Genomic DNA, 26,159 nt, shown 5'->3' with positions numbered 1-26,159 from the left:
AGAATTTTGGTCTGTTTATACTTACAACTATTACACTTGACATAGTTTCTATCCTTTTAAAAATCTACTTTTGTTGAAAACTACAAATGAATTTTTTGGAGAAAGGGCTTTTATAATCAGGAGTTCATCTCTTTTACAACTATTTCTTATACTTGTCTAAATCAAACTGTATTATTTATTGTACTATTAACTAGCTGGGTACATTTATATGACCTTAGATCTATCTTCTCCCCTTCTAGTGGAGACTAGAGCAGTTCTTTGGAGTTTGTTCACTCATTCCCTCTCCACACCCTTTTTGTGTTACTGTCTTAAATTCACAAAACAATTCACTGATATCTCCTCTTTAAAAATAAAACTTTAATATCCAACATATTGCTCATTTGATTTTTATCATCTTATGTGGACTTGTGTATCTATTTTCTAATCTAATAACTGAACAAACATAATAAAGAGCTTCTCTGGCCTTGATAGTTCAAATGTGTCAAAGTTGCCCCAACACATTTCAGAGATCTGTGTATATGAATATAAGTTTCTCATGACAATTTCTATGTGATTTATTAACTACTTAATGTTCTTCTGACTTCAGAAGGGATGTTTAGTTCTTTGGCACTCAATTTACCTTCAGATCTTACTCCATGTTTTGGTTTTATGAAGTTTGGGGGCCTTTTTTTCATTTCATATGTGTACAAAATTAGAGGTTGTAACCTAATGGAACCTTTTATATGGGGTGTGTCAAAAGTTTTAAAGGCAGTGCTAAAGCACTAAAGCTTCTTGTTATAACAGCTTTAAGCTTAAGACTTTTGAAACATGCTGTATATACTCTTTTTTGTTGTTGCTTGGAGAAGTCTCCCTTTATCTAGTTTGGGACTTTCACCTCTATGTGCATGGAGTCTTTTGGTGAGAGTTCTTCCTCAACAGGAACTAATGAATTCTTTTAATTTCTAAAGCTGGTTTTGTTTACAAATACGGAAAATTTTTCTCAATTTTTTGAAAACCATTTCAAGGTTAATTTTCTATACTCACCCTGTTCCTACATTTGTAGCATAGATGATCCTAAGCCAGGCCTAGTTAAAACCTAGAAACCCTAGAACCAGAAGTTCAAGGTCCATTTAAGCCCTATGTTAATCTTGGAAATACTTTTGTTCCAAGTACTGGACCTGCCTTTTATCAACTTTAATTTTTAAATTAAAGTTTTTTAAAAGAATTTTAAAAACTGTACCCTGATCAACCACTACCATTTTCTTTTTTATATCCAGGTTGCTTTTAAATATTCTGGTTGCATTTGTTTCCAACATTTTCATTTCACATTGTGGATTTGGTCTAGGCTAGACAACCAACACTACTTTTTGTCTTGCCACTTTCTCTGAAATCTTCAAAAGAACAGAAAATTAACATCTAGTCCCTTTCATTTCCCCTATGATGTGAAAATGGCAGCTCTTTATTTCCATTTACTCCATGAGAGTCCCTTAATTTTTACACACACACACACACACACACACACACACACACGCACACACACACACACACACGCAAAAAAACAAGAGCCCTTTCACTACCACTAGGACTCAGGACCCTAAATCCTCTTACCCAGTGAGCATGATTACCTCCTCCCCCACCAAAACCTCCTCTAAACCCCCAGCAACTGTAATAATAATGCTCCACAATAATCATATACTCATTAATGCCAAGGCTCCAGAGCTACACCAAAAGCTACCCAAGAGATAAAATCACCATTATGTCTTAATAGGAAAAGGAGACTGCATAGTATCTTAGGAGATGTATGAATTGGGGATCAGAAAATAAAGGTATGAACTCCAGCTCTGCAACTTCTCTGCAACAAATTAGTTTCCTAATTTCTAACATCAGGAGGTAGGCTAGACAATTTCTAAGGTTCCCACTCTATAGCTTACATTTGACCCCCTAGTCCAAAGATAGTTGAGACTCTGTTACTAGTCTATTTGTAGGTTAGCATATTTTAAGAGAGGCATGAAAGACCAACCTCTTTCCTATTAATTTGCCCTTTCACAAGACTGGGCTATAGTTTTCTGAAGCAAGACACCTTAAAAATTATAGATATCCCCTGTGTTAAAATTCATGCTATTGTTAGCATAAAAAATTCCTTCAAAGCTCCCATAATAACTGAGTCATGACACATATGTCTAACTCAGTGAAGTCTATCAAAAACCCTTTCTGGGGCAGCTAGGTGGTGCAGTAGATAGAACACTGGCCCTGGATTCAGGAGGACCTGAGTTCAAATCCAGCCTCAGAAACTTGACATTTACTAGCTGTGTGACTCTGGGCAAGTCACTTAACCCCAGCTGCCTCGCTAAAAAAACCAAACCAAACCAACCAACCAACCAAACAAAAAACCTTTCTAACCCTTGGGTTAGAAAAACTACAATGAATTTGGGTAGGTGATTTCCTGGCTTACAATGGCAAACTCTTTGTTACCCCTATCCTCCATAACTAAACCATGGTACAAACTGGTTGCCCAATGTCCCCTTTAACCTAGATCTTTAACCTGGGATCTATGAACTTGTTAAAAAAAAAAGAAAAACTGTATTTCAATATAACTGATCTCCTTTGTAATTCTACATATTTTACGCTGCACTTAAAAACATCATTCTGAGAAGGGATCCGCTGGCTTCATCAGTACCAAGAGCGTCCATGACACAAAATGTTAAGGACCTCTCCCTGCCCTACCTCTACTCTTCTTGGATAACAGAGGCTCTTATTTCTAGGAGAATATTTCATGTCAGTCCCCCTGAAATCAGGTTTCAAAGGGATTAAGACATTTAGAACCAGAAAAATAATGCCGTCTAAAAATATTAAAAATGAACAGCAGCATCAGAGCAGCTAGGTGGCACAGTAGACAGAGCACTGGCCCTGGATTCAGGAGAACCTCAGTTCAAATCCAACCTCAGACACTTGACACTTACTAGCTGTGTGACCCTGGGCAAGTCACTTAACCCCAATAGCCTCAAAAAAAAAAAAAAAAAAAGAACAGCAGGGCTAAATGAATTGTACTAGCCATAGATTATGAGGATAATACAATCTTAAGAATGAATGTTAGTGCCTATAACCTTTAGTTCAGAAATGAACCCCTGGCACAAAAGAAACAAACTGATGAACAAGGACATGCTAGAAATCCAACCATTATACCTGCCTATATTAAAGAGTAACAATTAGGAAAATCAGTTTTTTAACTGACAGAGGAAGAAGTATTCACTTCCTGATAATGTTTGAGCTCATTTCACAGGTACTGAGAGAACTTTAAGTATTTGGAAGAATTAAAAATAACTGTGCATAGGAACCAAATATAGACATATTTGTGACTCCCCCTTTCAGGCAAATTAGTAGTCTGAATGCCTTGAAAAGTAATGTATTATTCAAGTAAATTTTAAGTGTGTACATGTATCCAAAAGTATGAAAATATAGTTTTATATGCAAGGTGAAAATTTAAAGTACAAGAAAATATTCTGCCGAACGACAAAGCTGTGAGTGGATATGGACTGTGCACTGTGATCTTAGGAATGGAATAACTTGGAGATTAATTTGGCTCTAAAATAATTCAAGACTTCTCCCTTGTCTAGAGTTAAAAAGCTCTGCTTTTGAGATTAAAAAAAGGAACTATATGAAATGTGAACCATGCTAAAGTAAGAAAAGGTGTATATGTATGTATAAATAGATTTTTATTGTCAATCACTGAACTACTTCCTGGATATAAAATCCAAGCTGACTTATTTTTATTACTATCATCATCACTTACTTTAACCCAGGGAACATGCTGTAATTGGCATGGAGAATACAACATGTATACAAGTGTAGAGAGCATAAGCAATATAAGTACACCCCTTAGAAGAACAGCAGGAGATGCAGTTCTTATCTAACTTTACTTGTCAAGCATGAATGTTCCTTTAAGAAATGGAACATTCCTCATACCAATCAAAGGAGTACTTCCATTGAAACAAAGGCTTCTGGATCTGTACCAAATGGTGGCCAAGCTACTGGCTCTGCAAAATCAAGTCCAAACAGTAAGAAATTCATTTGTATTTTGTTGGCATTAAGCTTTGTAATTTGGAAAGGTGTAATGTTGTTGTATGCAACATGTCAAAGGATGGTCTATGAAGAAAACAGAGAAACCAGAGAACCTGACTTTCACTATTGTAGCCCCCTATTCCACCTTGGTAGTATAGAACTCCCCTTAAATGAAGAGGGGCACAGTTAAGGGTAACTTTAGCCAAAAAGCGGGACTCATCTATAATTCCTATGCTATGTGGTATCCCTCTCTGGGGACACCAACCTTAAATATGGGCCACTACTTAGACACTCCCCTAAAACGAACAAGAACTCAGACAATAACCTGGGAAAAGAGAACAGGGAGCTCATTTGGAGAACTTTCCAGCCCCTATACAATCACCTGGAAGATACAACAGGAAATACATACCAAAAAGAAGACATTAAAAACAAGGGGTACCTTACTCAATCTAAAGACAATACTCTCTATCAAAGACAAAGAAAACCTTCTATTCTGGGTCAATATTCACGGTTTGAATAGTCAATTCAAATATCCCCAAACACCCAAATGTTCAACCACAGAATTTAAAGGGCAATGCTAAGCAAGGTCATGCTACTTGCTTATAGTCATTTATCTACAAAAAACATCACTATGGTTCAGAAATAAGTAAGCATATTGAGCCCACTGGATGGCTACAGTAAGATCCTTAGAGACTCTGAAACCAAACCCTAACACCAGCATTCTATACTGGCCAGGGAAAACTCATGAGTCTCCTTGGTATACTTAACCATCAACTGAGCACTATAATAAGATTTTAAGTGCTCATCTGGGATAAATCAGCCCAGTATGTCCTGAGGACATAGGAATAAACCTTATAAAATAGATTAATATGAAGGCTTTCTCCACCCCCTTGGGATTGCTATAGAGAGTAAACCAGACACATGTAAGGACAACCTTTTCTGAATATCTGGCCTGGTTTATCTGGTGTCCTTGACAGGAACCAAAAGCCCCTCTGACCCACTTTTGATATATGATATCCTAGAAGGTAACCTAGCTCTCCTAGGTTCTCATAAACTTGGTGGGTTTTTATAAATATTATTCTAACAGACATACCCTCCCCAATCCCTCCCACCCCCAACTATAAAGTTAGCTCCATGCCTCTGCTAGACAAGCTAGAATTCCTACTATTTAAAGATAACAAGCAGCAAGAGAGAAGGCCTCATGACTCCTTGTGTGTCCCATTAAGAGTCAGCACAGGAGCTACTTGCGGTCTCCTCTCTACTCCAGGAAGAATGGATGCCTAGGAGGTCTTCTCCATGCCTGGCAGGCAGCCCACCAGTTATAAGCTAAAGTAGTCAGGCATGTTAGGACCATAGACATCTGTGGTCCACAGCACATTAGCTCGGTCAGCTGACACTAACATCTGGTGTAATTCAGCCTGAACATGAGCAAACTTCTCCTCATCCAGGAGGATGGCAGCAGGAGGTGGCCATGGCAAAATCTCATAGCAGTCCACAGGAAATGGATACACCACGAGCTGGAGCTCAGGCAGTACCTCTGACCGAAGCAACAGGGTTTTGAGTGCAGAGGTAGAGAGGGGATTGCCATAGAGACCCAGGTAGCGGAGTTGGACACAGCGGCACAGGCTTGGTAAGCTGGAAATAAGATGGGTGTCCATAAGTTCACATTCGGTCACGTTCAGGAGCTTCAAAGACGTGGAGACTGCCTTTAGCACACTCTGAAAGGGACCAAGGAGGGCCCCTGAAAGGTTGTTGCCGCTGAGGTCCAACTTCTTAAGGTTGGTGACATGTGGGCTTTGGGCCAAGTACCTCAAGTCTGCAGGGAGGAGATAGCAGAATGCCAGTTCCATGCTCTCCAGGGGACTCTGTAGGCTGCTGCAAAGAGACAAAGACATGGCATGATTGGCCATCAAAAGCCAGAGATTCGCCCATACCATTCACCCAAGAGATAAGTTGGATGCTGGTTCAGCTAAACAGCTTTGCCACACTGGTGGGAGATGCAGGTTCTGACCAAAGGGGCACTGAAGAAATGGGGAAGAACACAGGAAAAAAACAGGTCATCCTTTTCTGTTAAAGTTCTCTCTTTAATGATCATCAACATTATGAACCTTTTACAGGAAAAAAGAACAGGCATGGGTTTTTTGGTTTTTTTTTGGGGGGGGGGGGGGAGGCAATTGGCGTTAAGTGACTTGTCCAGGGTCACACAGCCAGCAAGTGTTAAGTGTCTGAGGCTGGATCTGAACTCAGGTACTCCTGAATCCAGGGCTGGTGCTTTATCCACTGTGCCATCTAGCTGCCCCAAGGCATGGTTTTAAGAAGGTAAGAGTAGGAAGATTTTTAGGTAAGGTTACACTGATATCAAAACAGATTTCTAGCAACCTGAGTGGTTACAATGAATGAATCTTGGAACATTTTCTCATGGAAGCAAGCAAGAACTGAGTTGGTGAAATCAGCGTAACCTATGCTATGGAAGTAGGTGCCATTGACAAGAATTGCTATGAATAAAAGTTTATGAGCAGAATAGAAGCAGTATGAGGGGGACTCCCAGGCCCACTTACCTGAGCAGCTGACCCAGCCGACCAGAAAGGCAAGAGGAACCCATATTGAGCTCTCTGAGGCGGTTCAACTTCTTAAGTTCAGAGAGAAATATAAGGAAGCTGTCTTCTGCTTCAGATGAGAGCTGCCATAGGTCCACATAGCTGTACTGTAGTTTTAGACTCAGCAAGTTGGTGAACTTCACGATAGGAACCATAAGTTCACAAAGGCCAGATAACTCCAGGCTATTGAAGCACAGGTCTATTCGGCGCAAGTGCATGGGATCCAGTAACTCCAACATATCTACAGTGCTGTTCAGAGGGAGTTCTTCGGCCCGGAAATCTCTACAACAAAGGCGCAGAGGGCTAAAAGCACTTGTCTGTAACGTATCCTTTAGAAACCCATAGGAGCTGTGGGTCACCCGGAGATCTACTCGAACCTCTATAGGGGTAGGAGTATAGAGGGGTGGCACTGCCTTCCTGCGCTTGGCTCGCCGACGTCTCTGTCTTAAGGATTTGTTTAGCTGACCCATGATGCAGGTCTGGATCACAGACACTGTGCGGGACCACATGGTCATGGTTGTAAGGTCTTCCTCATAGCCAGAATCCAGAATTCCTGTCATGTCCAACAATTGCAACTGCAGCTTCCTAAAGAAAGGAGAGAACCGTTTGAGATCCTATCCTAGAAACCATTATTACATAATTTACTCTACCCCAAAAGGTACAATTCATGCACTATTTACTGTGGAGAAAAAATCAATAGAATTGTTATGAAGGGAATAGTACATAGATATTCCAACAGAATCTCATTAGATACCTATGGGGAAAAAAATTGGTTTTGATTGTGCTTAAAATCATCACTGTTAGGTTGCAGACTTACTAATTTCCTTAACCTCTAGAGGTAAAAAAAGAATATTTTAGGAAGGATCTTGCCATCCATGGAATTAGTGAAATATAAAGGCTTTCCGATCAAATTCCTGGGTCCCAGGTCAGTCTAAAAGTCCTTACGGTAAAGACAAGTTCCTAGATCAATATTCACATACTGAATGGCATAATCGAAATGGGCTCTCACTGCTATTTTAAGGCTGTACAATCTTCTGGCTCTACTTGTTAAGCCAGGGTGTTTTAGTGGCCTGGAAAAGACTGAAAATATAATCTGGTTTTCCTTTATTTGATTATCTAGTGACTATGTTCCCTAGTTTTTATTTTACATAGATTTATCAAATAATAATCTTATGTATATATTTAGTTTTCTTTCTAGGAGCCCTCTTTGGCCAGGTATTAATTTTCATGCCACTTAAGGTCTACTTTGAAGCATCATTATGATGTAGTGTCAGCCCTAACTGCTGAGTAAAAAGAACGTAAGTACAGTCTAAGAAACAGATTTTATGTTGTTGTCCAAGGACCAGCCTGGCTAATTGTGGAAATGGCTACAGATTTTTTGTGTGGTAGCAAAGAAGTGGAAACTGAGGGGTGCCCATTAATTGGAGGATGGCTTAACAAATGATGGTATGTGTATGTGATGGCAGGTTATTGTTCTGTAAGAAATTATGAATGACATAGTTTTAGAAAAATCTGGAAAGACTTGTATGAACAGATGCAAAATGAAGTTAGCAGAATGAAAACAACTAATTTAATATAGCAGTATGGTAAAGGCAAACAAGATTTAGGAACTCTGATCAACAGAGTGGAATCAACCACAGTTCCAAAGGACTCATGATGAAACATGCTACCTATTGAGAGAGGGAGAGAGAAGTGACAGACTCAGAGTGAAAAATAGATTATTTTGGGACATGGCTAAAATATGGGAATATTTTTAATGAATTGGTTTGCTTGCTTTCTCAATGGGTAGAGAAGTGGATGAGGAATTCAGAACTAAATATAAAATAAAACTGGATTTAAAAAATAAAAATTGAAAAGTGACTGCTAGATTTTTTCCCCCCTAAAATTGATGAAACTGCTTATTAAGACTATAAGGGGGGCAGCTAGGTGGCGCAGTGGATAGAGCACCAGCCCTAGATTCAGGAGTACCTGAGTTCAAATCTGTCCTCAGACACTTTACACACTTTACTAGCTGTGTGACCCTGGGCAAGTCACTTAACCCCAACTGCCTCACCAAAAAAAAAAAAAAAAAAGACTATAAGGGGCTGTGATCCTTATCACAAATTGGGAGAGATAAGGAAAAGGATATACAATGATGAAATCAAGAATCCTTAAAGCACTGAAGTTAAATATTCAGTGGTTTTGATGATGATTGGTTTATAAAAGGTCCATTTCTATCACTTGCCATACCTATGCTAAATATCCTTTTTTTGTTTATTAAACATTTTTATTTAAAGTTTTGAGTTCCAAATTCTATCCCTCTGTCCCCCCTTACCCCCTCCCTAAGGCAGTAAGCAATCAGATATAGCTTATACATGTGCAATTATGTAAAATATTACCATATTAGTCATTGTTAGTCATTAGTGGATTACAAGCTAAATATTCTTGCCCTTTCATTTTTTCATATAAACTGTTACTGACATTTTGATTACCACTGAATTAAATTTATAAATTAACTTCAAAAATATAGTCATTTTCCCACTAATTCACTGATGGTGGAGTTGTGAAAAGATCCAACCATTCTGAAGAACAATTTGGAACTATGCCCAAAGGCATACCCTTTGATCCAGCAATATCACTTCTAGGATTATATCCCAAAGACATCCCAAAAAAGAGAAAAAGACCTATTTGTACAAAAAATATTTCTAGCAGCTCTTTTTGTGGTGGTTAAGAATTGGAAATCAAAGGAATGCCCATCAACTGGAGAATGGCTAAATAAGCTGTGGTATGTGATGGTGATGGAATATTACTGTGCTATAAGAAATGACAAGCAGGATGATTTCAGAAAGGCCTGGAAAGACTTGTATGAACTTATGTATAGTGAAGTGAGTAGAACCAAGAGAACATTGTGCACAGAGACAGCAATATTGTTTGATGAACAACTGTGAATGATTTAACTGTTCTCAACGATACAATGATCCAAGACAACCCCAAAGGATTAATGATGAAACACATGAGCCACCTCTAAAGAAAGAACTGATATTGACTGAACACAGACTGAAGCATACTATTTTTCACTTTAATTTTTTTCTTTTATTCAAGTTTTATTGTACAACATGACTAATATGGCAATGTTTTACATAACTGAAAAAAGGAAAGAATTATAGTAATTTTTTTACTATGTTGATCAAATGTAAATAATGACTGTCCCTCTAATTTTCTAAGGCTTTTATTTTTGTCAATAGAGTTTTATGACTATCTTTATAAAAGATCAAATGAATGTCTAGGTCAATATCTAAATATCTCATTACTTGTTGGAAACAGAATGTCTTTTTTATGTATCCTTCATCTTTTCTGCTAATAGCTTAAGAACAGGAATAATTGGGGCAGCTAGGTGGCACAGTAGATAAAGCACCGGCCCTGGATTCAGGAGTACCTGAGTTCAAATCCGGCCTCAGACACTTGACACTTACTAGCTGTGTGACCGTGGGCAAGTCACTTAACCCCAATTGCCCCCCCCCCAAAGAACAGGAATAATTCCTATAGTCAAGTAAATTTGGAATTTCTATATAACAACACAGTTAACATTTATATAGTGCTTACTATGTGCCAGGCACTGCGCTAAGCACTTTACAATTATTATTTCATTTGAGTCCTACAACAACTCTGGGAGGTAGGTGCTATTATTATCGTCATCCCTATTTTACACATGAAGAAACTGAGGCAAGCAGAGATTAAATGACTTGTCCAGGGTCACATAGCTGGTAAATGTCTAAGGCTGTATTTGAACTCAGGTCTTCCTAACTCCAAATCTGGTATTCTATCCACTGCGTAACCTAGCTGCCAGAAACCATGTCATTTACAAATTATATTTTGACCTTATTTTCCAATGTTAAGTTCTTTAAATTATTTTTTCCTTTTAGGACTATTAGCATTTTTAGTATTTCATATTCTGGTAGAACTGTGATTTCAGACAACTTAAGAGTTCAAAGGGATTGTGCATCAATCTAGTTCAAGTTCTACACAAAAAGAACCCCCATTATACTATACGTAACAAGTGATCACCCAGATTGTGCTAAAAGACCTGCAATGTTGGATGAAGGAGAATCGAACATATCTCAAGGTGGTCCATTCCACTTTTAGACAACTCTAATTGTTACGTTTCCCAACATGAAGTCTAAATTTGTGTCTTTGCAACTTTTACCCATTCTGTCATATAATGATAAATAAGTATATTCCATCTTCTGGATGAGAGCCCTTCAAATATTAAAAGACAGTTATCATGTCCCCATTAAGTCTTTTCTTAGCCAAACTCAAGATGACCAGTTCCTTCAACTGATCCTCATATGACAAGGCCTCAAGATCCCTTTATCATCCTAGTTGTCCCCCGTCTTATCAATGTCTTTCCTAAACTTTGGTGCTCAGAACTGAGCCCATACTCTAGATATGAAGAGTGAAAAGAGAATATCATCTAATTCCTAGCAATGATGCTCTCAATGACATTAACTTTTTTGGTTGACATACTCTTGACTCACGTTGGGCTTACAATCCACTAAAACACCTAGATCCTTTTCAGACAAAATGGGATCTGACCATCACTCTGACAAATGTAAGGCTTTATACATTTATCCCTACTGAATTATATCCTATTAGATTCAGTCCTATGCTTTAGCCTGTCAAGGTCTAACTTTGCCATCCAATGTTAGCTATCCCTCTAAGTTTGGTACCATTTGCAAATTTTGTGAGAATGCTATATTCAAGTTTATTCAATTCAACATTAATAAAAATGTTCAACAGCATTAAGCTAAGCACAGATCCCTGGGGTACTCTATTGGAGATCACTAGCCACCTTGGCCTTAAATCACCAATGACTACTCTTTGAGTAGCCTGCTGGTCTATCTAGTCTGCATTCTAGCTTCTTTACAAGAATAGTATGAGCAATATATTATAAAATACTTTGCTAAAAGCTATGTAAACTACATCTACAACATTTACCTAATCTATTAGGTTACTTAAGTAACCCTGACAGTACAATTAGTCTGGCATGTCTTGACCTCTTCTTTCTACTCACATGGCCACAATTGAATATAGGCCTTAATCACCTCTCACCTATACAATAAAGAATATAGAATTAACATATACTAACACCATATATAATGATTATATTAATATGTCATGTGTATTCTATATAATAACCTTCTAATTTGTGTCCCTGCATCATTTCTTTTTTTAAATAATAAACGTTTATATTTAAAGTTTTGAATTCCAAATTTTATCCCTCCTTCAATCCCTCCCCTCCCTGAGAAGGTAAGTAATCAGATATAGGTTACACATGTGCAATTATGTAAAACATTACCATATTAATCATTTTGTATAAGAAAGGTCAAAAGAAAAAATGAAAGTAAAAAATAATAGCATGCTGATTCAGTCTGTGTTTAATCAATATCAGTTCTTTGGAGGTGATTAGTTTGTTTCATCATTAGTCCTTTGGGCTTGGGATTGACTTGGATCATTGTATCGTTGAGAACAGTTAAATCATTCACAGTTGTTCATCAAACAATATTGCTGTCTCTGTGCACAATGTTCTCTTGGTTCTACTCACTTCACTATACATAAGTTCATACAAGTCTTTCCAGGCCTTTCTGAAATCATCCTGCTTGTCATTTCTTATAGCACAGTAATATTCCATCACCATCACATACCACAGCTTATTTAGCCATTCCCCAGTTGATGGGCATTCCTTTGATTTCCAATTCTTAACCACCACAAAAAGAGCTGCTAGAAATATTTTTTGTACAAATAGGTCTTTTTCTCTTTTTTGGGATGTCTTTGGGATATAATCCTAGAAGTGATATTGCTGGATCAAAGGGTATGCACAGTTTTATAGTCCTTTGGGCATAGTTCCAAATCCCTGCATCATTTTTACCCATCCATCCTCCATTCAGTGACCAGTCATTTTCTTCAAGTGTATTATCTGACTATGTCAGTGTCCTACTTAATAAATTCCAGTGGCTCCCTAATACTTCCAAGATCAAATGTAAAATTCTTTTTGGAATTTAAAGTTCTTCACAGCCTAGTCCCTTCTACCTTTCCAGTCTTACACATGGCACCACATCACCAGACTCTGTAAGTGCCTGGAATATTCTTCCTCTCACCACTAAACACCTTCTAACAAGTATAGGTATTGCCTCTGTCAGTACAGATCCCAAATTTTTAAAAAATCAAACTAACAATCATTTATTTTCTCTCCTTCTCCTTCCACAATGGGGAAAAAAAAAGAAAAAAGAAAACCCCTATAGCAAATATACATACTCAAGCAAAACAAATTCCCATACTGCCCATGTCAAAAAATGTTATGTCTTATTCCACATTATTACCTTCTATGTCAGAAGGTAAGTAGCATGATTAATCACTGGCCTGATCACAACCTTCCCACAAATTCTTCCTTTGAATTATTCTTATCCATGTCCTTCTACAAGTTTTCCACTAGAGGCCTTTCTCTGTTGTTTTTTGTTTTGTTTTGTTTTTGTGGGGTAATGAGGGTTAAGTGACTTGCCCAGGGTCACACAGCTAGTATGCGTCAAGTGTCTCATGCCGGATTTGAACTCAGGTCCTCCGGAATCCAGGGCCAATGCTCTATCCACTGCGCCACCTAGCTGTCCCTCTCTGTTTTGTTTTTTTTAATAGTACTAACCCTAATTCTATTTCCAACTCTCTCTCTCTCACAAATTCCAGAAGAGAACTCAAGAGGGCATCTAGTCTAAGTCTTATCTAAACGGGAATCTCTGCTACAAAATCCCAACAAGTATTTTCTGCTTGAATGCTACCATTGAAGCTTAATTTCCCCCCATTATACTTTTGGACAGCTCTAATCGTTGGGAATTTTTTTTTCCTTCATGGAATTTGTCTACTTTTCATTCTCAAAAACTGGTGGTAGCACACAAGCTGCAATTATTTTCATGGCATTTGTTATAATGACTAATGTTTAGAGTGCTGGGGAATAAGGCATAGGCCTAGGCAATAAGTCTGGGTTCAAAGATTTAGAGACTAACATCTTGATGGCCTGAGAGAAGCTGTTAGGACAGTTCTCCCATTTCCTCCCTCTCTGATGAAAAGGCCTTGGAAAAACATGATCAAAGTTTCTCTAACAAAGGCTTCATTTCCCAAATATATAGGGAATGGGGGCAGCGAGGTGGTGCAGTGGATAAAAGCACCGGCCCTGGATTCAGAAGGACCTGAGTTCAAATCCGGCCTTGGATACTTAACACTTACTAGCTGTGTGACCCTGGGCAAGTCACTTAACCCTCATTGCCCCACAAAAACAAAAATAAAAGAACAAATATATAGGGAATGGAGTCAAATGTCTAAAACTAAGAGCTACTCCTTAATTGATAAATGGCCAAAGGAAATGAATGGGCAGTTTTCAGAAGAAATCAAAAGTTATCAATAGCTAAATGAAAGGATGCTCTAAATCACTAATAATTAGAAAAATGCAAATTAAGACAACTCTAAGGTACTTTCTCACACCTATCATATTGCCTAAAAAAGACAAATTCTGGCAGTGACATTGAAAAAATGGGAACACTAATGCATTGCTGCTAGAATGAACATTCTGGAGCATAATTTGGAACTATGACCAAAGACAAACTGTACATAACCTTTGACCCACTACTAGGTTTGTATTCCAAAGAGATCAAAGAAAAAGGAAAAGGACATACATGTACAAAAATATAGCAGTTCTTTTTGTGGTGGCAAAAAATTAGAAATTATGGGGATGCCCATCAATTGGAGTATGGCTGTAGGAAATGACAAAAGGGATTGGTTTCAGAAAAACCTGGAAAGATTTATATGAATTAATGCAAAGTGAAGTAAGCAGAACCAGGAGAACATCACGAATAAATAGCAGCAATATTTTAATAATCATCAAATGTGAAAGTTACTCTGATCAATACAATGATCCATAAGAATTCCAAAGGACTCATGTTGAAAAATCCTATGCACTTCTAATTCTTCTTTCATAGCATGACTAATGTAGAAATATGTTTAATGTGATTGTACATATATAACCTATACCAGATTGCTTCCTGTCTTGGGGAGGAAGAAAAATTCAAAACTAGAAATCTTATAAAAACAAATGTTAAAAACTATCTCGGGGGAAGCTAGGTGGCACAGTGGATAAAGCGCCAGCCCTGGATTCAGGAGGACCTGAGTTCAAATCCGGCCTCAGATACTTGACACTTACTGGCTGTGTGATACTGGGCAAGTCACTTAACCCCCATTGCCCTGCAAAAAAACCAAAAACCAAAAAGCAAACAAACAAAAAAACCTATCTCTACATGTAACTAGAAAATAACAAAATACTTTTATGATTTAAAAAAAAAAGAAATATACTAGTGAAATCATAAAAAAAGAAAGAAAAATCCTATGCACTTCTAGGGAGAGAGAGAGAGAGAATTGATGAGCTCTGACTACAGACTAAAGCACTTTTTTCCTACTTAATTTACCTTGTTTCGGGGATTCCACCTCACCTCCTCAAAAAAAAAAAAAGTTGAAAAAAAACCTAAATAAAATATGTGTGGTATTAAAAAAAAAACCATAATCAAAAGAAAAGTTCTCATTGTATGACAACAGCAACAGCATGATGAGGATGAAGATAGCATTTATATATTGCTTTAAGGTTTGCAAAAGTGTTTTACAAATATTATCCATTTTATCACAACCCTGGAAAACAGGTATTATCACTCCATTTTTCAGGTGAAGAAACTGAGGCAGAGAGAGGTTAAGTAACTTGCCCGAGTTCACACAACTAAGAAGTATCTGAGGGGGCAGCTAGGTGGTGCAGTGGATAAAGCACTGGCTCTGGATTCAGGAATACCTGAGTTCAAATCCACCTCAGACACTTGACACTAGCTGTGTGACCCTGGGCAAGTCGCTTAACCCCCATTGCCCCACCAAAAAAAAAAAAAAAGTATCTGAGGCAACATTTGAACCCAGGTGTTCCTAATTCCGAGTCCAGAATTCTAACCACTGAACATAGCTGATAAGGAAAAAAGGAAAGCTGGCCACCAGAATTAAGGAAGCAGATCTCAAATGCATTACAGTAAATTTCATTTATTAAATGCACCATTAATAGGTACTAGGGATGGGGCAGCTAGATGGCGCAGTGGTTAAAGCACCGGCCCTGGATTCAGGAGTACCTGAGTTCAAATCTGGCCTCAGACACTTGACACTTACTAGCTGTGTGACCGTGGGCAAGTCACTTAACCCCCATTGCCTTAAAAAAAAAAAATAGGTACTAGGGATACAAACATAAAAACAATAAAAAAATCTGCCATCAATGAGCTTACACCATATGGGAGAGAGGGTGAGTGAAAGGGGGCTGTGTGTAGATGATACACACATATAAAAGTCTTATACAATTTAGGCCACAATAAGAGCAAAGAAAAATCCAAGGTACTTTAGGAAAATCTGCGGGAGAGAACACTTTCAGCTGGATAAATCAGGGAAGGGTAGTGATCCAGAGGAGGCAGCACCTAACTGAACCTTGAAAGTAGTTATGGATTCTGAATATGGAGAGTATTCATTCTAGGCATTGGGAACAACCTATGCAAATGCAGGGAGACAAGAAATAGCATGTGAAACTTGCCAAGTAGCTATTAGGACAGTGTGGCTTGAACCTGGAGTGCATTAAAATAAACAGTGTAAAATAGAGCTGAAAATACAGATTAGTGTTATATTAGATAAGACCTTAAAGGCCATGCTAAGGAGTTTGATTTAATTCCTAAGAACTATAAGACTATAATGCAAGTCTGTGGAAAGTGGAGAGGGGTGTGGTCTGTGGACAAGGGGCTTTGGACAATAGGAAAGCCAGATAACATGAGAGCTGTGTGTCATAACAGAAAAAGAGAGCTTAGACAGGAACTGCAAACTATCTTAACTTCTACTTTGGATGTAGTTTCTACCTCTGTTTTTATGGGCTAGCCAGAAAGAGCAGGAGAGGAATTTTGACATTGGTCATGGCTAGGATTGCTGTGAGGATGACCAACAAAATCTCAAACTCACTACTCAAGTTTGGTACTCTGTCTCTGCTTTGATGACTATGGTGGGTTGAGCTACTGTGTTGATCAGATGCGGTTCACAGGTTATAATAGTAGTTTGTTTGCATATACTCTTTATGAACACTGCCAGGCAATATGACCAAGTGTTCTATAAAATTATGTTTTATATTGCCTATGGCTGCACCAGGAAAGTAATTCTGCCATTTAATTTGATTTTTTGAGGAAAGTCTATGAGCCTTTCTTCCATTTAGCTCAATGTTTTTATATCTTGATTTCCTTTACAAAAAAAAAAAATTGTCAATATGGATATGGTTCAGTCCCTGCATTTATTCAACTCATTAGTCTTAAGACAAAGATCATGGATAGGGGGCACCAATAATGTTTTTGCAGGTTGTCTAAAAGCCGTGTGATCCTTAGCACATCTGGTCCTTTTTTGACATTTCCATCACTATAAAGTAGGAGACATTACAGTCTTTTTTTTTTTGCAGGGCAATGAGGATTAAGCGACTTGCCCAAGGTCACACAGCTAGTGTCAAGTGTCTGAGGCTGGATTTGAACTCAGGTCCTCCTGAATCCAGGGCCAGTGCTTTATCCACTGCACCACCTAGCTGCCCCCAAGACCTTACAGTATTAAAAGCCTCCTTGCATTTTTAAGCTTCTCCCTCACTCCCTTCCCCCCACAGAATGTACTGTTTGATCAAGGGACTGTTTTTGTATCCTCTGTGCCTAGCACATAGTTGGTGCTTAATAAATGCCTGATGAATTAAATACATTTTTAAAAAGGACTATCTGAAAAAATTGATTAAAAAAAGAACTATCAAAGTTTTCTTTGTCAAAAATATTTCTGGAAGCATTTTTCTGTAGCTGTGAAAAGCTGGAAATCACAGTACCATCCAATACTTAGGTAAGAGATGAACAAACTCTGGTAAATCAAAGTACTGGATAATATAATAAGGACTATAAAGAAAATTTAAAAGATATAAAAAATTCAAACAATAGCAAAAAAATACATATGCAAAAACAGAGGGTAAAACGGACAAAGACAAAGGAAAGAGACAGGAAAAATAAGTGTTAAACTGGTGATTTTTATTTTTGTTTTTTTGTGAGGCAATTGGGGTTAAGTGATTTGCCCAGGCTCACACAGCTAGTAAGCATCAAGTGTCTGAGGCCACATTTGAACTCAAGTCTCTATACACATTGAGCCACCTAGCTGCCCCTTGCTAAATTGCTTAATTGTAATTTAAAGGTTGGTTATTTTATTAAAGTTAAATTCTTAAATAAGTTCCTCATTTTAAAAAGAAAAAAAAATTCTAAGTGGTTTCTGTCATTCATCCTTCAACCCCAGCAAGATGTTTTACATGATTGTTTTTGCTGGGTCCCCTATACATCAACTTTCCCAGGCCCAAGTTACCTGCGGGGGGGTGGCTCCCTTAGTCGTGCAGAGAGCCCCAGGATCACAGCCTGTACGCTCTCCTTTGTTGGCCTTTCCTGTAGTGGAATCCATCGGGAATCTGAATTCTCTCGAAGTAGCTGCTGGAAGCTAAGGAGAGGGAAAGGCCACATCTGTACCAGCTTCTGCAGCACCAATGTTTTTCTGTCTAGAAAGGCTGCCTTGAATAGGACTGCATATAGCTCCTGGGGCAGGAACGCCAGGGCCTGGCATGCAAAGACCTGGTCCTGGATGACCTGACGGGCACACAGGAACACTAGGGAATGCATGGCTGCAAGCGATGTACACCAGATGTCCAGGAGATATTAAGGGGGAAGCACCTGCCAAGAGAAAAGACATTCAACCCTTAAAATCAGTCTTATAGGCCTACAAGTTCTAAGTTACCATAATATCCACCCAACTGGGCCACATAAAGCTGACATTCTACAGTCAAACAACCAAAAAATTCAATTCAGCATTTATTGGGCACCTTCAATGTGTACAACCTAACATTACTTTAGGGTCCCATCCCTTCCTTACCTTACTACTACCAAAGCCTTCTTAGCCTTCTTTCACAATTAATCTACAACTGAATTGTCCCAACTTCCTCGTTCTGGGTCTCCATACTGCCAATCTCTTTTATCTATCCTCCAACCACTCAAGGAACCAATGCTTTGGGAGGAGGTACATGAGGTACTTTCAAAAGTCCTTTCTGCTTTTGGCACTACTGGCAAACTCTCAGCAGGTATAAAACAGATTTGGAAGGCACAGATGGATGGATGGCATGTTTATTATAATTAGGGGTAACAAGAAGATGTGAGGAAAAGTCAAGAAGCATTTAATATGTTCCAAGCACTGGGCAAAGTTCTAGAAAGAAGGGCAAAAAAAAGTTCCCACTTGGCGAGCTCACAGTTTAATGGAAGAAACAATATGCAAACAGCTATGTACAAACATGCTATATACAGGCTAAATTAGAGATAATCTCTGAGGAAGGAACTAAGATTAAGAAGTGAGGAAGACTTCTTGTAGAAGGTAGGGCTTTAGTTAAGACTTGAACAAAGTCAAATGAGGTTTCCAGGTGAAGGCAGAGAAGTGGGAGGAGTGGGAAGGGGGAGAGAGGAAGATGTGAAGGGAGGGAAGGATGGGGAGACATGTCGAGCGAGATGGGGGGATATGAAGAGGGATAGTAAATTCATTGAACAGACTCAGTAACTTAAAAGATTTCATTAAACTTGTGAAGGGGAGGAAGGAGGGAGGATGAGATTGAAATGAGTAGGGCAAAAAATATTTTTTATCTTAATAGTATTTTATTTTTTTCTAGTTACATGTAAAAATAGTTTTCAACATTCATTTTTCTTCCTTTTTTTTTCTTTGTGAGGCAATGAGGGTTAAGTGACTTGCCCAGGGTCACACAGCTAGTAAGTGTCAAGTGTCTGAGGCCACATTTGAACTTAGGTCTTCCTGAATCCAGGGCTGGTGCTTTATCCACTGCGCCACCTAGCTGCTCTTCAACATTCATTTTTATAAGATTCTGAGTTCTAAATTTTTTCCCCTCTCTTCCTTCCTTCCCCCCTCCCCAAGAAGGCAAGCAATCTGATGTAGGTTGTAAATGTACAATCACATTAAACATATTTCTGCATTAGTCATGTTGTGAAAGAAGAATCAGAACAAAAGGGGAAAACCTCAACAAAGAAAAAAACACAACACAAAAAGTAAAAAGAATATGGTTCAATTTGCATTCAGATTGCACGGGTTTTTTTCTGGATGTGGAGAGCATTTTCCACCATGAGTCCTTTGGAATTGTCTTAGATCATTGTATTGCTGAGAAGAGCTAAGTCTATCGCATTAATCATCACATTATGTTGCTGTTATTGTGTACAATGTTCACCTGGTTCTGCTCACTTTACTCAGCATCAGTTCACTTGTCTTTCCAGATTTTTTTGAAATCTGCCTGCTCATGATTTCTTACAGCATAATAGCATTTCATTACTTTCACATACCACAATTTGTTCAGCCTTTCCCCAATTGATGAGCATGCCCTCAATTTCCAATTCTTTGCCACAACAGAGAGCTGCCCTAAATATTTCGTACATGTGGGTCCTTTTTCTTTTTTTATGATCTCTTTGGGATACAGACCTAGTAGTGGCATTGCTGGGTCAAATGGTATTCACAGTACCATAGCCCTTTGGGCATAGTTCCAAATTGCTCTCCGGAATGGTTAAGGCAAAATTTGACAGGGACAAATGCAAAGTCCCACACTTGAGAGCAAGAATTCAACTGTGTAAGTATAGGAAGAATGAAAACTTGGCTAGAAAGTGGTTCATGTGAATAATCCAATTCAATAAACATTTACTAAGCACCTAATATGTGCCAGGTACTGTACGAAGTGCTGGGGATACGCGTAAGAAAGACAGCCCCTGCCTTAAAGGAATTTACAATCTAATGGCAGAAGACCACACACACACACACACACACACACACACACACACACACGATAACACACAAAGGAAAGCTGAAAAGCAAGAGTAGGGAGGTGTGGACAGCAAGGGGAACCTGTCATGGGGGGATGTCCCACCTAGAGATATTAGTGGACTAAAAGCTCAGTAAGTCAGCATCATGTGGAAACCAATAAAGCCAATGTAGTCTTTGGAAACATAAATACTAGTATCCAGGATATGGTCAGTGGTGGCCCTGGGTGGTTCACATCTGGAATGGTGTTTAGGTCTAAATACGTCATTTTAGGAAAGTCACTGGCAACTAACCTCAAGGTGCATTCAGGAGGGGAGAACTAGGACGGTGAGAGAAATCTGCAACCATCCATATAAGGGGTTTTTGAAAGAAATAGGGATGTTTAGGAGGAAAGAAATTAAGGGAGGACAGCCTCTACAGGTTGCCAACGGCTCAGAAGAGGTCAGAGCTTGGGACATGGAAGCCAAGCATCCAGATGTGGTAGATAAAACCCAGAGAGTAGATCAAATCACCAAGAGGGATGAATATGGAGAAAGACATTTTAAAAAGCCAAAAACAGTTCTAGGTTTTGGTCTTGGTTAAACACATAGAGAGGCTCAATGGTCCAAGCATTCTGAGGACAGGACCTAGGGTAATGGGTTTACACTGGTCTGACTGTGTAGAAAACCATACTTTTTAACAAGAGATGGGGGCAGCTAGGTAGCACAGTGGATAGAGCACCAGCCCTGGAGTCAGGAGGACCTAAGTTCAAATCCTACCTCAGACACTTAACAGTTACCAGCTGTGTGACCCTGGGCAAGTCACTTAACCCCAACTGCCTCACCAAAAAAACCCAACCAACCAAACAAACAAACAAAAAACATGAGATGCATAAGTGGCCTAACATAAAGTAAGCACTTAATAAATGCTAGTTAGATTTAATTGAACAGTAACCTTCCAGTAGGAAAGTCCCCTCAGAACAAGAAAATGAAGATCAGAGAGATACTTGGAGAATATATGGGATCAAAGTTAGAAAATTAGTGTCAATGATGAACCTGACAAAGTCCATCAGGAATGTCTGTTGTCTGATCTGCATAAGAAATGAGCTGTACACTCCAAGACAACAATCCCAGCAGCATTCTTGCCCTTGGAGGCACCATGTCAACAAGAATACAGTAAATTCTGTTACATTTGTTTTGAAAATACAAATTTGTTCTGAGACGACTGATGTATTACAGAATAATTTGATAATAATTTAATTTGGTGTTTGTTCACGTTTGATTTTGTCACCAACATTGAGAATGCAGAAAACAGCATCACTTTACAAAAATCACAACCTGCAATCCTTCCAATACCCCCTTCCACAAGAAAATTTCAAGTCCACTAAAGCTGCCTTCTGGCTTGTAGCCATCAACTTTGTCAGCCACAGAAGCCAGAGGCCATGGATACCACCACTATTCATTGTAGCATACCTGTATTTCTTAGTCATTTAACATTAATACAACTATGTTACAGTTTTTGTTTTCTCTTTTTTTATGTGTCACAGATTTAAGTTTTTGAATGTTGTGCCCCAACCCCATTTTCCCCATTAGACCTGTGATTTAAACTGCTTGATTTTGCATAGCAATGATTTTTAGGAACACATTACATGTTACGGCAACTAAGTGGTGAAGTGGGTAGAATGCCAGGACTGAAGTCAGGAAGACTCCTCCTTCTAAGTTCAAATCTGGCCTCAGACACAATGTAGTTGTGTGATGCTGGGCAAGTCACTTAACCCTATTTGCCTCAGTTGTACATCTGTAAAATGAACAGGAGCGGGGGCAGCTAGGTGGCACAGTGGATAAAGCACCGGCCCTGGATTCAGGAGTACCTGAGTTCAAATCCGGCCTCAGACGCTTGACACTTACTAGCTGTGTGACCCTGGGCAAGTCACTTAACCCCCATTGCCCCGCAAAAAACAAAAACAAAAACAAAACAAAACAAAATGAAAAGGAGCAAGAGATGGCAAATCACTCCAGTCTCTGCCAAGAAAGTGGGGTCATGAAGAGTCAGACCCAATTGAAATGACAGATCAATAAATGTCATGTTACAGCAGAACTGTTTCTCAGTCCTTTCAGCCTTTGTGGTTATACTCACATTTACTTACACCATATTCTGTATTTCATTCATTATGTACTATCTTTCTTTCCAGTCACCCAGCCTCAAATCATCTCTGACAACTGTTCCAACTCCCCCCCACCCCCAAATTTTGTAGTCAGGGCTGGGAAATACTTTAGAAATCCTCTAGTTCGGGAGTTTTTAACTTTTTTGTGTTATGGACCCCTTTAGCAATTTGGTGAAACCTATGGACTTCTTATTAAAATAATGTTTTTAAGTGAAGGAAATACTACTTTTCAGTCAGAGGTTAGTGAAAATAAAGATTACATTTCCCCCAAAATTCATGAATTCCCTAAAATTGATCCACAGACCATGTTCCAGGTTAAGAAGCCCTACTCTGTTCTAATTCTCTCATTTTATATTAGGGAAATTAGTCGAGGAATAAGGTGTTTTGCCCAAGGTCATATGGCATTAGTGGTAGAGTAGGGATTAGCTCCCAGCTCAACATAAAATAAGCATTTTCCTAGGTGATCAGGAGGTTGCTGGGAAGCCCCAGCACCCCAAAGGTTCAGAAAACAGAGGAGCAATGGTGCTACCACCACCATCAACTAAGAGGTTAGAAAAACTGCTCAAGGGGCCATTTGGGCTCAGGAACAAGAGCTTTGGGGAAGGGAGGGGAGGAAGAAAAGGAGAAGCCACATCCTTACTTCAGCTGTTATTTTTGACAAATAAGCTCATATAACTATGACTGCTCCCCAAGACCTACTCTCCTTGCAGGGTCCCCAGGAAATTCAAGAAGCCTCAATTCCCACCCCTCTTTTAAACAATGTTTCATCTCCACTCTTTCCCTAGAACAGGGTTCTCAAATTATGGTCCCTGAGACATTTTCATAATGAAGCTTGTATGTTTTAATTTCTAGCATGGCAAATATGAATAGATATAATTCACTTAAAAGCTCTTTGGGAAAATTGTCAATAATTTTTAAGACCATAAAAGGGTCCTGAAACCACTGCTCTAGAAAATCTCTTCTGTACCACTTGGGAACACTATCCATCCCTTCCATACATTCCTGCCTCAGATCCCAATTCCCCCAAGTAGCTTCTGCTCCACCATCACCTGAGACGATGAGTCCCTTCATGCTTTACCCAGCAGCCACCAAACCTCAAACTGCTTGCTATGCAGTCCCTACCCTATTTATACATTCTCCTCCTATGGCAAACATAATCATGTGCTGTTGTATCCATATCTGCCACTCCCATCCAGAAAGGTTCTAATCCCCTTCTCCCCTTTAACCTGCCCATTGTCTATTTCCCCCATTCTGAAGTCCCCCCCCCTTTCCAATGTAGCCTCTACATTCTGTTCCCTCCACTCCATGCAATCTTCACTTCTACCTCAAATTATCTGCTCTCCAAGTCTATTCCTACTAGCCTGAGTGAGACCTCCGTCACAATTTGAATGCAATCTCCATTAAGGGACGTAGAGTCTCCATTCCTGCTGGACCCATCTTGATAGTTTTGATTTCCCTCTGCCGCAGCATCTATTCCCAGTCAATTTCTCAGGCTTGAGGCCTCCTCCTCCTCCAAATACAGTTTTCATTCCAGCATCGCCCTCTCTCCCCATACAGCCTCCATTCTTGCCCCCCACCACCTTCCCGCCATCCTTAATCTTTACTTGCCCCCACCATCTGTTCTAAACATATTCCTCCCGTCCTTGAGCCCCCCCTTCCAAATATCGTCTTCCTACTCCCGCTTCCCCCCTCCCAGTCTGTAATCCAGTTTTCACCTACGCATCCAAATTCAATCTGCACTCCTGCTCCCCTCCCCCCCCCGCCCATTTACGCTCCTCCCAGTCTAGACCGCCGCCCTCCCCCCACCTCCCTCCGCACCGAGGGGGTGTGGGGGTGGAGGGTGGGGGTGTCCCCCTCTCCCATCAGCTCTTCCCATTCTCCAGGGCTCGCCCCATCCTAACAGGCCAATACGTCCCTCCTGGGCCTAGGCCTAGGTCGCCACTGCCCAATATCCCCAAGCTCTCCAATCCTCACCCTCGGTTCGCAGTCCAGTGGATCCGACCTGGTCACCCCGGAGGCCCGGGGCCGAGCCGCCCCTCACCCCCGGGCACGGGCGCGGCCGCCGCCCTCACCGCGGCCGCCGTCGTCGCCGTCGTGATAGCCCACAGATGTACTTGCTGTCTCTGAGAGACCGACTACCTCCCTCCGCCACTAAAAAGATCCGGCTCGGTACAGACAGAGAGGCGGGGCTATCGACGCAGGAGGCTTCCATTGGCCGAAACCCTTCAGATTCTCTGGGATTGGTTAGTTCGGCTCCTCTACCAATTACGCACACATCGCCCCGCCCCTGTCTCCGTGGTGCGTTCACGGATTGGCTAAAATCGCAGAGACTCTACGCCTAAAGCGGGAGATTTACTAGTCCTGTGGGGGTAGAGTTTAGAGTTCCCGCGTTGCTGCCGCGGGTGCTGGGTTCGGGAGCGGGCAGTGTGCGGTCTTTCAGTGAGTGTCTGGAGCGCCAGAGGACTCGGGACAGCTTGAGACGGCCCGGGGCGAAAGGTTGGGGGCGAGGGGGAGGAGGGACAGTTTTTGCACTTCTGTCTCCCCTTCTCCCTTCTGCCTTATCCGAATAGGGTCAGACAGTCCAACCTCAAACTCTTGGGATAGGAGGGATGGGGGGAAGGATCCTAAGGGTCTCTGCATTAAAAAGTGCTTGGAGATCGGGGGCTCGAGGTCAAACAGTTTCTGGGATCACTTGCACCAGGAGCCCACCCCCCGCCTTGGCCTGAGGGGCTCTGCCCTTGGCAGCCTCTGAAGACTTGGCTCCAACTCCCACTCCCTTGACCCACTGTGGTGCTTTCCAGAGATGGAGCCGCATGTGGCCTCTGGCTGCAAGCATCCCCAGCCCTAGCCATGCACCCTGGGAGCTCAGAAAGGACCTCCCCTGAGAAATCCACTTGGAGTCTGGCAATCTAAGCAGGCCCTGCCCAAGGAGCCAAGAGAAGGTAAAGGAAGGAAGGGAGCAGGCATCTATGTGCCAGGCATTGTGCTAAGTGCTTTTACGAATATTATTTTATTTGATCCTCACGACAACCCTGGGAGGTAAGTGCTATTATTATGACCTTCATTTTACATTTGGGGAAACTGAGGCAGGCTTGCCCAGAGTCATATAGCTAGGAAGTATCTGAAGCTGGATTTAAACTGAGGCCTTCCTAAATTCAGACCCATCTGCTCGAATTTACTAAGCCACCTAACCACCTCCTGTCTTGAAATGAGGGCTGGCCTTGCTAATCTGGAAGACAACCTAGTTTTGAGTTAGCTCCAGTGACCCAAGCAAGTGGCTTCATCTGTCTGAGCCTCAGTTCCCCCATCTGTACAATAGGAATTTACTTACATTCCTTTCCCCACAGTTGTGTGTGTGTGTATGTGAATATAATGATTTCTAAACCTTAAAGTGGTATATATATCAGTGTTTGTTTTTATTTTTAGTAAGGTCTGATGGGCCCAGC

General features: G+C 40.2%; 2 protein-coding genes across 3 annotated transcripts in view; one reads left to right on the top strand and one right to left on the bottom strand.

The window, feature by feature from the left end:
• Positions 1-1,485: 1,485 nt before the first annotated feature.
• On the bottom strand, positions 1,486-24,866 carry LOC122755607 (leucine-rich repeat-containing protein 14-like). The gene is made up of 4 exons (XM_044004251.1): positions 24,688-24,866; positions 18,084-18,442; positions 6,597-7,220; positions 1,486-5,913 (listed from the first exon to the last, which is right to left on the bottom strand). Exons 2-4 carry the CDS (start codon positions 18,389-18,391, stop codon positions 5,358-5,360), a joined length of 1,488 nt encoding a protein of 495 aa, XP_043860186.1. The 5' UTR covers positions 18,392-18,442; positions 24,688-24,866; the 3' UTR covers positions 1,486-5,357.
• A 318-nt stretch (positions 24,867-25,184) lies between these two features.
• The window catches only part of RECQL4 (RecQ like helicase 4), a 47,593-nt gene continuing 46,618 nt past the window's right edge, over positions 25,185-26,159 (top strand). For both annotated transcript variants that reach the window (XM_043978542.1, XM_043978541.1), the window contains exon 1: positions 25,185-25,655. The gene's annotated coding sequence lies outside the window, so the exon portion shown is untranslated. The remainder of the gene's footprint in view (positions 25,656-26,159) is intronic.

The sequence above is a fragment of the Dromiciops gliroides genome, chromosome 1 (genome assembly GCF_019393635.1).
Source record: "Dromiciops gliroides isolate mDroGli1 chromosome 1, mDroGli1.pri, whole genome shotgun sequence".
Lineage (NCBI taxonomy): Eukaryota > Metazoa > Chordata > Mammalia > Microbiotheria > Microbiotheriidae > Dromiciops > Dromiciops gliroides.
This window is presented reverse-complemented; position numbering and strand designations above follow the sequence as displayed.